Source organism: Hemicordylus capensis, chromosome 3 (assembly GCF_027244095.1).
Source record: "Hemicordylus capensis ecotype Gifberg chromosome 3, rHemCap1.1.pri, whole genome shotgun sequence".
NCBI classification, from domain to species: Eukaryota; Metazoa; Chordata; class Lepidosauria; order Squamata; family Cordylidae; genus Hemicordylus; species Hemicordylus capensis.
In genome coordinates, this window is record NC_069659.1 from 334,663,631 (window position 1) to 334,677,828 (window position 14,198).

A 14,198-nucleotide genomic window follows, 5' to 3' on the forward strand; every position below is an offset into this window, starting at 1 on the left:
TGCCCATCCCCACTCACCCCTAGGTAATTAGTTAATGCTATGACTGGACATAACATTTCTGAGGTGCCTGAAAAAGATTATAGTTCCTTTACTACGCTGGTCAGTTTTATCCCAACAATCTACCAATTCTACCCCTTTCTTCACAAAACGTAGATCCCGACCCTGTAAAGCCTGAGCAGAGGTGTTTCACTTGGATGCCACAATGAATTCACTTACCCAAAGAGCCAAACCCCAGTCACACAGGTGGATGCTAAAGTGCAACACCTGCTAACTGGAATAGGCTATACTTCCTCCAGTCTAAACTCTCAAAACTCATGTACAGCAGCTGTATAACATTTCCTGGTGTTAGGGGGCAAGGAAAGACAAATAGCTCACTCAACCTCTAACTCCCAAGGCTCCATAGCTCAGTTGGAAAGATCTCTGGATTTTCCATGGCCGATGGCGTGAGAGTCTGAAAGTGGTCCTCCTGCATTCAAGACAATGTGTCAGCAATACTATTGTCTAATCCTGGAGCATGTTGAGCAGTAAAGAATATGTTATGTCGCAAACATTGTAGGGTAAAACACCTAACAAGGCACATAACCCATGGATTATGAGAAGTTCCAGTATTTATTACGTGTACAGTAGCCAAATTGTCGCACCAAAACTGTACCGTAGGCATGTGCCCGAAACGTTTCGGAGGCCATTGTAAAGGCCTCCGAAACGTTTCGGGCTAGGGGCCGCTTCGGCGTTTCGGCGCCGGCGGGGGTAGAGCTTTAAGGGCGGGGGAGGGTGTACTCACCCCCCCGCCGCATTTCCCCCGCCGGCGCGCGGTCGGTTTTAAGCCCCTCGGGGCGGCAGCATTCCTCCCTGCCTCCCCGTTTCTGCCCTCGGCCGGAAGTTGCGAGTGCACGTGCGCACGCCGTGCACGCACGCACGCCCCTCTGCCATGTGTGCGCGCATGCACTCGCCACTTCCGGCCACTTCCAGCCGACGGCAGAAACGGGGCGGCAGGGAGGAACGCTGCCGCCCCGAGGGGCTTAAAACTGAGTGTGTGCCGGCGGGGGAAATGTGGCGGGAGGGGTGAGTACACTCTCCCCCGCCCTTAAAGCTCTACTCCCGCCGGCGCCGAAGATCGTCGTGCACATCCCTACTGTATCGCACAATTCGTGAAATCATGAGCCAAACGTGTGACCACTACTGGGGAAAATTCCAGGAATGTTGGATCATGAGTAACCCTTTTCACGACCCAGTCCTGCAGCCATCTGGCTGAACACTGTCTATTTCTAAAAAATACACCAAAGCCACGCCCTCCTTCAGCATCGGAATGTACCTGCAGCACCTCCTCGCTGGAATTTTTTCCCAAGGCATCACATCTGACCTCGATAGACTGCAGAAGTTGCAGTTGTTTACTGGCTTGACCTGATTTAGAAACCTTTTCAGCCCACGTGCCTGGGGTCCCACCACCCATCACTTTTTTCTTAGCTTCCAAGGTGTCTAAACAAGATAATATGTGAGCCATAACCATTTGTCCTTTGTCCTCAGAAGAGGAGGAGGTTGGAGGTTTGACAGGTTGGTGAACTGGGCACTTAGAAGTGGGCGCCTTCCCCTTCCCTTTGGATTTTCCAGGGCCTTTTTTAGGAGCCATATCTAGGTGTTGTTAATTATTGCTTCCTTAATTCAATTTCATGGTAAACCAATACTTATCCCAGTTATAATTATCGCAATAAGAATTAATCACCCAATCTAAGAAAATCTCTCTTTAAAAAAAAAAAAATTTCTATAATACCTACAATATTAACCTTCTTCACCACAAGGGCTTTGCATATTACATATACCATAGAAATACCTACCACCTACTTTCATCCCTTTTATTATATAGAGGGAGGGAGGAAGGGAGAGGGAGCTTATTGCACCACAATTATTGTTACTAGCAAAGTACTATGGAACTTACATATGATCTTTCTTTTTTTGCACTGTCACTATACAATTGAATGAATTATTCCAGCTAACAGTTGGTTATCGTACCCCACTCCCTTTGAAATTAATGCTACTCAATTAATTGGAATATACATTTATAATCAAGCCTTAAAGAAACAAAGAAGAGGTGGGAGAAATTAATAAGACTCAAGGAAATAAGCTAAAGGAACCACCAAACTGTATGGGCTAAAGTCCAGGGATGTAGAAAGCAGGCTCCACCGCAAGCTGCAGGCTACTGATGGGAGGCTGAGTCACTGCCGCCCACCAGGCTCCCAAGGTTCATCTGAACTCCTGACCATCAGGTATGAAAATGGCTGCAAATCAAAGTGTTAGCCAGCTGTTCAGCATCCCAGTTGCTCTATATTGAATTAGGCAGTGACCGCTCACTGCCTTGCCCCCAGAGCAACTGAGACGGAGGAAAAGGAGCCGGCTGCTTAAGCAGCCACTCCTCCCCCATCATTGGCTAGCTGGCATCAAGTGCCAGGGGGGACAAAATGGTGGCCCCCGTGCCGATCTCAGGAGCTGGGCACACAACTCTGCCCCTTGCCGAGCCACGAACCATGGCAGCAGAGAGCAGCTATGTCATTGCAAGTATGCCAGGCTTCTTGTTATTAACACACATAGTGCCATGGGATCATCATAGGGAGGGGGTATGCACCATTGGTATGCAGAGAGTAGTTGCTGGGTAAGTCTAGTCCAGATTGGAACCACAGCAGAGGCAAGGGTTACAGTGGCCCTATCCTCCCATCATTATGTGTAATTTGGCCCTGACACTGCAGGACAGGAAACTAAAAGACCAAGCTAGCATAATCGTGGGAAAATTATGTGTCTGTTTCAGGAGTGGCCATCCTGAGGCTCTCCAACTATTGTTGGACTACAACTCCCATCATCCCGAGCCTCAATGGATTGCAGTTGGGGGTGATAGTCCAGCAGTATCTGGAGAGCTTCAGGTTGGCCACTTGTAATATACATCAATCCATATACCAATCACAATCACATTCTTCTCCCTCTCCCATAACACTAGAACCAGGGGTCATCCCATGAAATTGATTGCTGGCAAATCTAGGACCAACAAACGGAAGTACTTTTTGACACAATGCATAATCCACTTGTGGAATTCTCTGCCATGAGATGTGGTGATGGCCAACAACCTGGATGGATTAAGAAGGGTTTGGATAACTTCATGGAGGAGAGATCTATCAATGGCTACTAGTCGGAGGGCTGTGGGCCACCTCCAGCCTCAAAGGCAGGATGCCTCTTAGTAACGGTTGAAGGGGAGTGATAGCAGGAGGGAGGGCATGCCCTCAACTCCTGCCTGTGGCTTCCGGCGGCATCTGGTGGGCCACTGTGCAAAACAGGATGCTGGACTAGATGGGCCTTGGGCCTGATCCAGCAGGGCTGTTCTTATGTTCTTATATGTTATGTAATGCAGAGAGCGGAAAACCCTCTGCACAGCTAGTCCTCCGCTCACTTGTTTTTCTCTTCAGTTGAGCTCTGGTAATGGAAATTTATGTACTAATTTATCATATTTATATACCGCCTGAGATATATATATCTCTAGGTGGTGAACATAATCCAAATTACAATATAAAATAAAATAAAAACAATTAAAACACTTTTACAGAATAAAAACAGTTAAAGAACAATTCACAGAATAAAACAAAATAATTTCACAGAGTAAAGCAATTAAACAGTTTAAGATTAGTTTTAATTAAAAGTCTGAGGAAACAGGTTTATCTTAAGGGCCTTTTAAAAAGCAATCAGAGATGGAGAAGCTCTTGTTCCCTGCTAACTGGGCAAAGAGGCACTTTTTTAATGTGGTGATTCTCTTTATTTAAGAGGGGGAGAGCAACCGGCCCTATCCACCCCCAGCACAGTACCCCCAGTGACTGTTGCTGGTGTCTATCTTATGTTTCTTTTTAGGCTGTGAGCCCTTCAGGGACAGGGATCCACCTTATTGATTTATTCATTTCTCTATGTAAACCGCTTTGGAAACTTCTGTTGAAAAGAGGTATATAAATAGTAGTAGTAGTAGTTGTTGTTGTTGTTTTGACAGGGGCTGCCTTCCAAAGTCCTGGGGCAGTCAAAGGGGAATGAGCTTGTCTGGGGTTAAAACGAAAGAAACAACAGGGCAGGAAGTGGTGGGCATAGGACAAGTTTGGCTCTTCTCACCCAGTACCCCCTCTCTGCTAAAAATCAGACTCCTACCTCAGTCCCTACAAGGCAGACCTGGATCTTCCACTTTCACATATAGTTTGTCCAAATGGTAACATTTACTGTTGCTCTTTCCCCAATTTAAACAGGATGCCCAAGAGGTACTTATGGCCCATACTGCTGGAAAACATGTAAATGCTTGAATAGAGGGCATTGCAATCCTATGACAGGAGCCTGTGACTGCCCTCCTGGCTTCATTGGAGCAGACTGTGGTCAAAGTAAGTAAGCTCCTTTAATTATCATGACTGCAAACATGCATGTTTCGGACGCATAAGCTGCCTGCATGATTGATTTGATTTGATTTGATTTGATTTTCATACCGCCCTTCCGAAATGGCTCAGGGCGGTTTACAAGCCAACCTGTCCAGCAAACCTGTTGGATTAAAAAGAACAGTCTTCCATGACAAAGGAATTTGTGGATTAAGCTTTCCAAGATCATCTGATAAGCCATGTTGCATTTTTTTCTAGATTGTCCAGAGCATCACTATGGAAAGGACTGCACTTCCTTCTGCTCCTGTGGTAAAGGACATTGTGACTCAGTGACTGGCAAGTGCTACTGTCCACCTGGCCGAATTGGAACAAATTGCCTTCAAGGTAAGAGATTATCAGCAGTTAACTTATAACAGCCAGAGCGAGTCTAAAATGGCAGTGGATGGTTCGTGTCTATAGTGATTTGAAAGGGGTTTCCCAGAGTTTCTGATCTTGCAAAGCACTGCAAAAAGTAAAGTAAAGTGTGCTGTCGGATCGGTCTGGAGTCCTGACAACCACAGAGCCCCGTGGTTGTCTTTGGTAGAATACAGGAGGGGTTTACCATTGCCTCCTCCCACGCAGTATTAGATGATGCCTTTCAGCATCTTTCTATATCACTGCTGCCCAATATAGGTGTTTCTCATAACCTGAGAAACATACCTGCAGGGATTCAAACCAGCAACCTCAGGATTGCTAATCAAGTCATTTCCCCGCTGCACCATTAGAGATATGTTAATAGGCCCAGAAACAACTGATCCTTCGTCCCACTGCTCCTTTCTAGTCACTCCTCTCATCCTTGCTCCTTATCCCCTTATCACGCTATTTTTTCTTCCCTGTCATCTTGGCCAGCCCAACGTAGCACTTCCATCAAGAAACAATCTTTATCAAGTATATAAAGCAGGAGATTCCAAACTGAGCCTCTCCATGTGTTGTTGGGCTACAACTGCCGTAAATTGTGCTGGGGATAATGGGAGTTGTTAACCAGCAACAGCTGGCAAGCTTCAGGTTGGCCACCCTGATGAATGGTATCTCATTTCACTATAACCGTATCAAAATTCTAGTAAAATTTGTACCTTATTTGGTAAGGATCATAGTGGAAGGGTATACTTCATTTCTGCATAGGGATGCAGAAATCCCTTCTAGCTCATCTCAAAAATAACCTGGGCTTTTGGAGTATCCCAGTGAAATACTCAAAAAGCCTCAAGGGTTTTTAAGTTTTTGATATTGTCAGACTCCCAAGGGATGGGGTGGGCTCCTAGCCTTTCTTAGACTCAAGAATGACTGGGTTAGCACTAAAAAACGGTCAGCCTTAGGAACAGCCCGGGGAGGAGGTTAGTTTGTCACCTGAGTCACCCTCCGGGCTTGCTGCATTCAGCCAGTACTCTCTCCTGGAGAACTCCTGGTTCCCATATTCTAAAGCAGTTCTAGAGCTGACAGGGCTTAAAGCCTACTTCCAGCCCCGCCCACTTCCTGACCTTGCTTCTTGTTTCCTGGCATACCCAACTTAGCTGTCTCCCTGGAGCTGTTTCCTGCAGTTCTCCCTGTCTTGCTCTCTCAACCCCACTGAGATCTGACTAGCCTGGACGCTTCTCATCCCTACTGCCTTCTGAAGGAAACTAAAGCCCCACAGAAGGGATGCCACACCCCTCTCCAGACTCCACAGGGCCACCCAAGCAATCAGGTAACATGGTATCCTGGCAGATATGAATACCTGAAAAGCCCAGTTTAGTTGCTCCTCCCTGTTCCAAGCCAGGGGAGACTAACCAAGGAAGAGGGGAAAACAGGAGGTAGTGAATTCCTATCAGTGCCGGAGAGGCCCTGCAAGGAGTCCTCTGTTGATCAGAGCCCTCTTCCACGGGTTAATCCCTCTTTGTTCCTCAAGGCAAGTCTTTTTAGGTGGTAGGAAAAGTAGTGAAGGTGGCAGGGACTAGGAAGGAGAACATGGTAGCAATGGATTTGAGGCACAAGCCCAGTTCAAGTTGGGCCCAACTGGAAGAGAGGTAGATCTAATTCGAATCTGGCTAGCTTTCGGTTCCCTAGGAAATTGCCTTATTCTGAGTTGGTCCTTCTACCTCAGTATAGTACACTGACAGACAGCTGCTCTCCAAGATTTCAGGGAGGAGTCTTCCCCAGCCCTAGCTGGAGATGTTCGGGGTTGAATTTGGGACCTTCTGCATGCCAAGCTAATGTTCTGCCAAGCAGATGTCGCATCCCCAGGAGGGATGAGTTAGCATCTCCACCTCCCCAGTGTTGAATATATGTGTCATCCATATTTTTACATGAATAGACATTTGTATTTATTTTCTTAGTTTCCCCACTATTTCTGTTTCCCCAGCAGAAGAACATTTGTCATTATTATTTGTGTATTATTTATTAACATTTTACATTCTTTATTCTGTGGAACTCAAGGTGGCACTCATAGGGTTCCCAAGTGGTCTGCCATCCAGGCAATCACCAGACCCAGGCCCAAAATGCACTGCGTAAATCTAGATATCATCTTGTCAATGAACTTACTTTGCGTTTTTGTTTTAAGGCTCGCTTCACTCCCCTTTTCTAGTATGAAATATAGATTTATCCAGACAGTAAAATTTCCTCTTGTCTCTAGAGCAAAATGGTTGAGTTATATGACCACCCAGTCTTTGTAATACTTCAGAGTGAGGAGCTGCTTATGTATTATTTCATTTTTCCTTTTGCATCCTCTGTTGCTGTTGTTTTATACTAATTTGTTTTTTCTTCCTTTTAAAAAAAAGCTTTGTTAATTTACTATAGTGTGTCCCCAGGGAAGATATGGCCCCCTCTGTCAGCTAAAATGTATGTGTAAGAATGGTGGGATCTGTAACCCTGTGAATGGGTCTTGTATCTGCGGACTTGGCTGGACTGGAAACCATTGTGAAAAAGGTACTGTTTGTATTTGTCTTCTTCATTAGGTGGTTACAGACATGTGAATATGTAGTAAAATTCTCCTCCTCATTTGGCAGCTTGATACAGATGACCAAACTATTGGGGAGTGACAAGAGTTACTCTGTATGGGCTTATTGATAGAACTGCTGAAAAAATACTGTGGGAAAGTATCAAGCAGTACCCATAAAACCTTATGATGAAATAGGTGTGCTTCATTAGTTCTCAATCTGAAAAGCTCCAAATCCTTGAAACATTTTGCTTACCATGTTATCAGCTGTGTAAATTTTAATCATCAAACAAAAAAATGAGACAAGCTTCCTAGTGGGTGGCAAAATAGATGGTTGCAGTAAATACATTTCTCAGATCTTCATGATATATTATGACTTCTTGGTGGGTATCTTGTTCAGTTTGTGTTTAGGCGAGTTAAGATTTTCTTAAATATTTTTTTTTTTTGCAGAATGTGCTCCTGAGAAATATGGTTCAGATTGTCAGCTAGATTGCTCCTGTCATAATAATGGAACTTGCAACAGATTTACTGGTTGCTGTCACTGCACGGATGGTTTCTATGGGCATTCTTGTGAACACAGTAAGTAGGCCAGGAATCAGAGAATTGTAACCAAGGGCCTGGATTTACGATAGTGGGCACCAAACCAACGCATGCCAATGCAAGAGGCTGATAACCTAAGTCAAAGCCGCGTAATACAGGCAACACAAGAATGCACTGAAAAAAGCATCCCAGTGTAACGTTCTTCCCCATAATGTGTAGGAACAATTTCCCACAAGTTGTGCTTTTCCTGGCCGCTACTCCACATCATTGGCTGTGAAATACACAATGTGACGACATCACAACACAGTGTAAGTGTTCCTACAGGTTACAGAGGAGAGGGAGAAAATGTGGTGCAAAGATTAGGGATGTGCAGAACTGGTTTGACCTTGAACCGCTCTGCTGCGAACCGGAGCAGTCCGGTTGCAAACCAGACTGCCCTTCAGGAAAGGGGGCCAGTCCGAGATCAAACCAAACTGAACCCAGTTCAAAGCGAACCAGTTTGATGGTTCGAGCTGGACTCAACTGAGGGTGAGGATTGTGCCAGAAGGGCTGCGAGCAGCATCTTTTAAAGTAAATGAAGTCCTTACTGGCCGTACCAAAGCTGCCTGGAGCAGCAGCACTCCTCCCAGTAGCCCACACAGTGGCAGGGCGGCTCCAGCACTCACCTGGCCCCTGCACATTTTGCTTCTACTTTGGACCGAACCTCAAAAAACGGTCCATGCACAGCCCTAGCAAGGATGTGATTTTCAGGGGTATCCCCACATTGCCTCTCATGTGTATTTCCTCTCAAAGATAAGCCATAAGTGACATGTTTCTGCAATCCCCACTTACTGCTATAGCATGATTTGCCTCTCTACTTTTGTGTTTCTGGACCAAGATTGGATATGCAAGCTCATCATTAAATGACCGCAGAGGACGGATTAAACATGCAGATCTGTCATTACAAATTACAAATTTCATACCACATCATATCGCCTTTAAAATATTTTAAAATTGGTTTATACGTTGAGCTGTCAAAGAAAAAGAACACCAGGTGATGCTCATGCATCTGTGAACCAGCACCTAGCTTAGATTATTGACAGGTCCACCGAAGTGCCCACTTAGCCTATTCTTTCCCCAAAACATTCTGAGCCCTGTTCATTAATTCATGCTGTGTAGATTGAGTGTGAAAGGAGGGGGAAGTTTCTGTTCTGACCTGCATGTATTTATTAAATGTCTGTAACAATCCACATACACAACGGTATGTTCAAGCATTCTCATGAGCATATGTGTGGTGGGGATGGAGCTTGCCACCATAATGTGGCTCGCCCATGTGTGTTCAGCACATTGGTCATGTCCCAGTGTCTGGTGTTCAGGCTGCATGGACCCTGAGGCAGCTGTAAATGTGTGAGGTCAATGAAAGGAATGCTTATAACCTAAAAGTCTTGGAGCCCTCCTCCTGCACTCCCCTCCCGAAACGCATCCATAAATAAAAGTGCAATGGGGACCCTCTTGTGGGGCTCTGGGGCCGTTTGCCCCATATGCCCCCCCTTTGAATACAACATGCAGTGAGAACTGTGTATCTTCTGAAATAACATAACCATTGTGTTCCTCAGCCTGCCCTTCTGGATTTTACGGTTACAATTGCCTATACCCATGCAACTGTAAAAATGGAGCTACATGTCTTACAGCCACTGGGGAGTGCATTTGTCCTCCTGGTTTCCAAGGCGCCCATTGTGAAAAAGGTAAGAGTATGAAAATGGCACCTTTAAAATAGACCAAGAATTGTGAAGCCATTTGAGTCTGATTAGCTATGCTGAAGATTCTTGTTTTGCATAGATGCTTTCTATTGCAACTCTGTAATTACAATCTTACATTGTAATTGCTTAATTTGGGAAGCAGCATGCATTTGGGGTCCATCCAAGACATAACTAAATGACATTTTAAAGCAAATTCTTCAGTTACATTGCATGGTCTTGCCTACAACTGAAGCATATTTGTTAACACCTTCTTTTTTCAGGTTGCACTATTGGGAGATTTGGAGACAAATGTCAGCACCAGTGTGACTGTGAGGGATCAGCTTGGTGTGATCCAGTGACTGGAAAGTGCCTTTGCCCACCTGGCAGGACTGGGGACAGATGTGATGTTGGTAAGACCATGGGACAAAGTTAAGCATTTTGTTCTCCCAACATTTTCACACTTGTCTGTCATTAATACATGCAGCAGAATAATGTGATAATAGGAGAGTGAACTGTACTATATCAGGCTGCATGTGGAAGATGCCACTTTTGAATGCTCCCCTGTGGAAAGAAAGAAAGAAAGAAAGAAAGAAAGAAAGAAAGAAAGAAAGAAACCTCCCTGCATGTAAGGGCTGAACAAGACCTATATGGCAAACATTTGTAACAACCTCTTGACAGTTTCTTTCCTTAATAAAAACCAGTTGCAGAAGGCTGAAGGTTTCAGAAGGTGAATGGAAAAGAAGGACTAGTTAACCCTTTCTACTCCAACCACCTCCACCCTACAAATATCCCTGAGTTGTTTTTCCATCATGGGAAAAAGATAAAAGTATCCCATGGTGGAAATGAGGACTATTCAAAAACACAATTCTCTGTCTCACTGGACAAAGAGGCAACTTTTTAACATGGTATACCCAAAGGGAGGAAAGATACCACTAAGTCCAGGCAGATGCCAGCATGGCTAATGGGTACCGTCAAGGAAGCCATAAAAGGGAAGAAGACTTCCTTCCGAAATTGGAAGGCCTGTCCAAACGAAGAGAACAGAAAGGAATACAAACTCTGGCAAAAGAAATGCAAGGTGACAGTAAGGGAGGCCAAAAAAAAAAAGAGTTTGAGGAACATTTAGCCAAAAGTATCAAGGGGAAAACCAAAAACTTCTTTAAATACATCAGAAGCAGGAAACCTGCCAGGGAGATGGTTGAACCATTAGACAATGAGGGACTGAAAGGGTTTATTAAGGAGGATATGGAGGATGCAGAGAAGCTAAATGAGTTTTCTGCATCTGTCTTCATGGCAGAGGATACTGAGCATATACCTGTTCCTGAACCAGGCTTTTTAGGGATGACAGCTAAAGAACTGAGTCAGATAGAAGTGACGAGAGATGATGTTCTAAACTTTCTGGAAAAACTGAAAACTAACAAATCACCAGGGCCGGATGGCATCCATCCAAGAGCCCTCAAAGAACTCAAATGTCAAATTGCTGACCACCTTGCTAAAATATACAACTTATCCCTGAAATCGGGCTCTGTACCAGAGGACTGGAGAGTAGCAACTGTAACACCGGTTTTCAAAAAGGAATCCAGGGGCAATCCAGGAAATTACAGGCCAGTTAGCCTAACGTCCGTTCCAGGCAAGTTAATGGAAAGCATCCTCAAGGATAAAATTGTAAAGCACCTAGAAGAACAGGCCCTGCTGGTAGTGAGCCAGCATGGCTTCCGCAAAGGTAAATCTTGCCTGGCCAACTTTTTGGAGTTCTTTGAGAGTGTCAACAGGTGTGTGGATCAAGGTGATCCAGTTGACATAGTATACCTGAACTTCCAAAAAGCTTCTGACAAAGTTCCTCATCAAAGACTCCTGAGGAAACTTAATGGTCATGGGATAAGGGGACAAGTACATGTGTGGATTGCTAACTGGTTGAAAGACAGGAAACAGAGGGTAGGTATAAATGGAGAGTTTTCACAATGGAGGGAAGTAAGGAGTGGGGTCCCCCAGGGATCTGTACTGGGTCCGGTGCGTTTTAATTTATTCATAAATGATCTAGAAGCAGGAGTAAGCAGCGAGGTGGCCAAATTTGCAAATGATAGCAAACTCTTTCGGGTAGTGAAGTCCAAAACGGATTGTGAGGAGCTCCAAAAGGATCTCTCCATACTGGGGGAGTGGGCGACAAAGTGGCAAATGCGGTTCAATGTTGGCAAGTGTAAAGTGATGCACATTGGGACGAAAAATCCCAACCTCAGGTATACGCTGATGGGATCTGAGCTGTCGGTGACTGACCAGGAGAGAGATCTTGGGGTTGTGGTGGACAGCTCATTGAAAGTGTCGACTCAATGTGTGGCAACTGTGAAAAAGGCCAATTCCATGCTAGGAAGGGGACTGAAAATAAAACGGCTAATATTATAATGCTCGTATACAAAACTATGGTGTGACCACACTTGGAGTACTGCATACAATTCTGGTCACCACATCTAAAAAAAACGTTGTAGAACTAGAAAAGGTGCAGAAGAGGGCAACCAAGATGATCAAGGGCCTAGAGCACCTTTCTTATGAGGCAAGACTACAACACCTGGGGCTTTTTAGTTTAGAAAAAAGACGACTGCAGGGAGACATGATAGAGGTCTATAAAATCATGTATGGTATGGAGAAAGTGGACAAAGAGAAATTCTTCTCCCTCTCACATAAGACTAGAACCAGGGGTCATCCCATGAAATTGATTGCCAGGAAATCTAGGACCAACAAACGGAAGTACTTTTTCACACAACTCATAATCCACTTGTGGAATTCTCTGCCACAAGATGTGGTGACAGCCTACAACCTGGATGGCTTTAAGAGGGGTTTGGATAACTTCATGGAGGAGAGCTATCATCAGCTACTAGTGGGAGGGCTATAGGCCACCTCCAGCCTCAGAGGCAGGATGCCTTTGAATACCAGTTGCTGGGGAGTAACAGCCGGGGAGGGGGCATGCCCTCAACTCCTGCCTGTGGCTTCCGGCAGCATCTGGTGGGCCACTGTGCAAAACAGGATGCTGGACTAGATGGACCTTGGGCCTGATCCAGCAGGGATGTTCTAATGGTGATTCTCTTTATTAATGGGGGAGGGATTTATTTTATTTATTTTTTCTTTCTTTCTCTATGTAAACTGCTTTGGAAACTTTTGTTGAATAGCGATATTTAAATATTTTTTGTTGTTGTCTACAGTCACGAATATTCCATTCTTCCTCCTTGGGTATCTATTCCTGTCTCATTGTGCTGCATATTAGATCAGACTGGCATCAGCATGCAGAAGGAGAATAGCATTTCTTGAACGGCAGGCTAAAATGTATACAGTGTCACTAGGATGGCAGAAATACTAGCCCCTGCCTGCAGGGGTGGGCATCAGTGTTCCTTCTAACAGGGATTCCCAGATGTTGTTGACTACAAATCCCAGAATCTCTATGCAAAAGCCATTGTAGCTGGGGTTAGGGGTGTGTCCGAACCGGTCTGGAGGCCATTCTAAAGGCCTCCGAACTTCCAGACCGGTTCGGACTTGGCCGGTCCGGGCCCGGGTGGGGGGTCCCCCTTTAAGGGCGGGGAGGGCTTGCTTACCCCTCCCGCCTCTTTGCCCCCGCCAGAGGCCGTATTGTATCTAATAAATGGGGCGCTGGAAACCAGCCGCCCCCGCCCCCCCCCCCGCGAATGGATTAGGGGCAAAAATTAGTAAGGTACTGCTGCCGTCCCTGCCGCCGTCCCGCCCCCCCCCCCCGAGTGCTCACCACATTGTTTCTTAGAAAAGAGAGGAGCCCGCCGAACAGAGCTCCTCTCTTGGCAAAGTCTGTGAAGCAACTGAGGACTGGGGGGCGTGCGCGCGCACGCGATACAACGTCTAAACTTCCACCGGAGGCCCGGTCTACCCAGCCTCGTCCCTCGGTGGCAGGGACGGCAGCAGTACCTTACTAATTTTTGCCCCTAATCCGCTCGCGGGGGGGGGCGCGGCGGGGGCGGCTGGTTTCCAGCACCCCATTTATTAGATACAATACGGCCTCTGGCGGGGGCAAAGAGGCGGGAGGGGTAAGCAAGCCCTCCCCGCCCTAAACGAAAGGCCCCCCTTCGGTGCTGGTCCGGACTGCTCCAGACCATGCACATCCCTAGCTGGGGTTTCTGGTAGCTGTAGTCAACAACATCTGGGGATCCCGGTTAGAGGGAACACTGGTGGGCAGGCTTAAAGCTTTGGAGCTACTTTTTTGTTTTTTGTTGTTTTTGGCCAGAGGCTTTAGGAGCTGGAGAAAGTCAAAAAATGATGATTTGGGGAAGGAGAGTCTATCAAAGAAAGGCAGCTTGGAGAGGGAGAACCAGTGACAGACTGGCAACTTGTACAGAAACCTGCATCAACAGAATGATTTACATCAAATCCCAACTTCCCAGATAACATTGCAGGACCTGAGGGAAGCGAGAGAGAGCTTTGTGGAAGAAGAAACTGGGGAGAAATTAATGGGAGAAAAAGTAAAAACAACCCTGACCACTCAAAGAAATAGGGATTTAAAATGATGCAGCCATGCCCCCACACAGACAGCCAATCAGATTTGCTCTGTAGCTGGAACAGAAGCAAGCCCAAATGCCTGGAGAGCTTCTTTAGATAAGC

At 45.8% G+C, this 14,198-nt stretch overlaps 1 protein-coding gene across 10 annotated transcripts in view; it reads left to right on the top strand.

Annotated features, from left to right (window-relative positions):
• The window catches only part of LOC128350055 (multiple epidermal growth factor-like domains protein 6), a 339,846-nt gene that overhangs the window by 311,650 nt on the left and 13,998 nt on the right, over positions 1-14,198 (top strand). For 7 of the 10 annotated variants that reach the window (XM_053307637.1, XM_053307639.1, XM_053307640.1 and 4 more), the window contains 6 exons: positions 4,263-4,391; positions 4,641-4,766; positions 7,191-7,319; positions 7,780-7,908; positions 9,465-9,593; positions 9,869-9,997. In XM_053307637.1, coding sequence (XP_053163612.1) covers positions 4,263-4,391; positions 4,641-4,766; positions 7,191-7,319; positions 7,780-7,908; positions 9,465-9,593; positions 9,869-9,997 — 771 coding nt within the window. Of the gene's footprint in view, positions 1-4,262; positions 4,392-4,640; positions 4,767-5,929; positions 6,097-7,171; positions 7,320-7,779; positions 7,909-9,464; positions 9,594-9,868; positions 9,998-14,198 lie in introns of those variants that run through there. The other 3 variants (XR_008319136.1, XR_008319137.1, XM_053307645.1) reach the window with 3 other exon arrangements.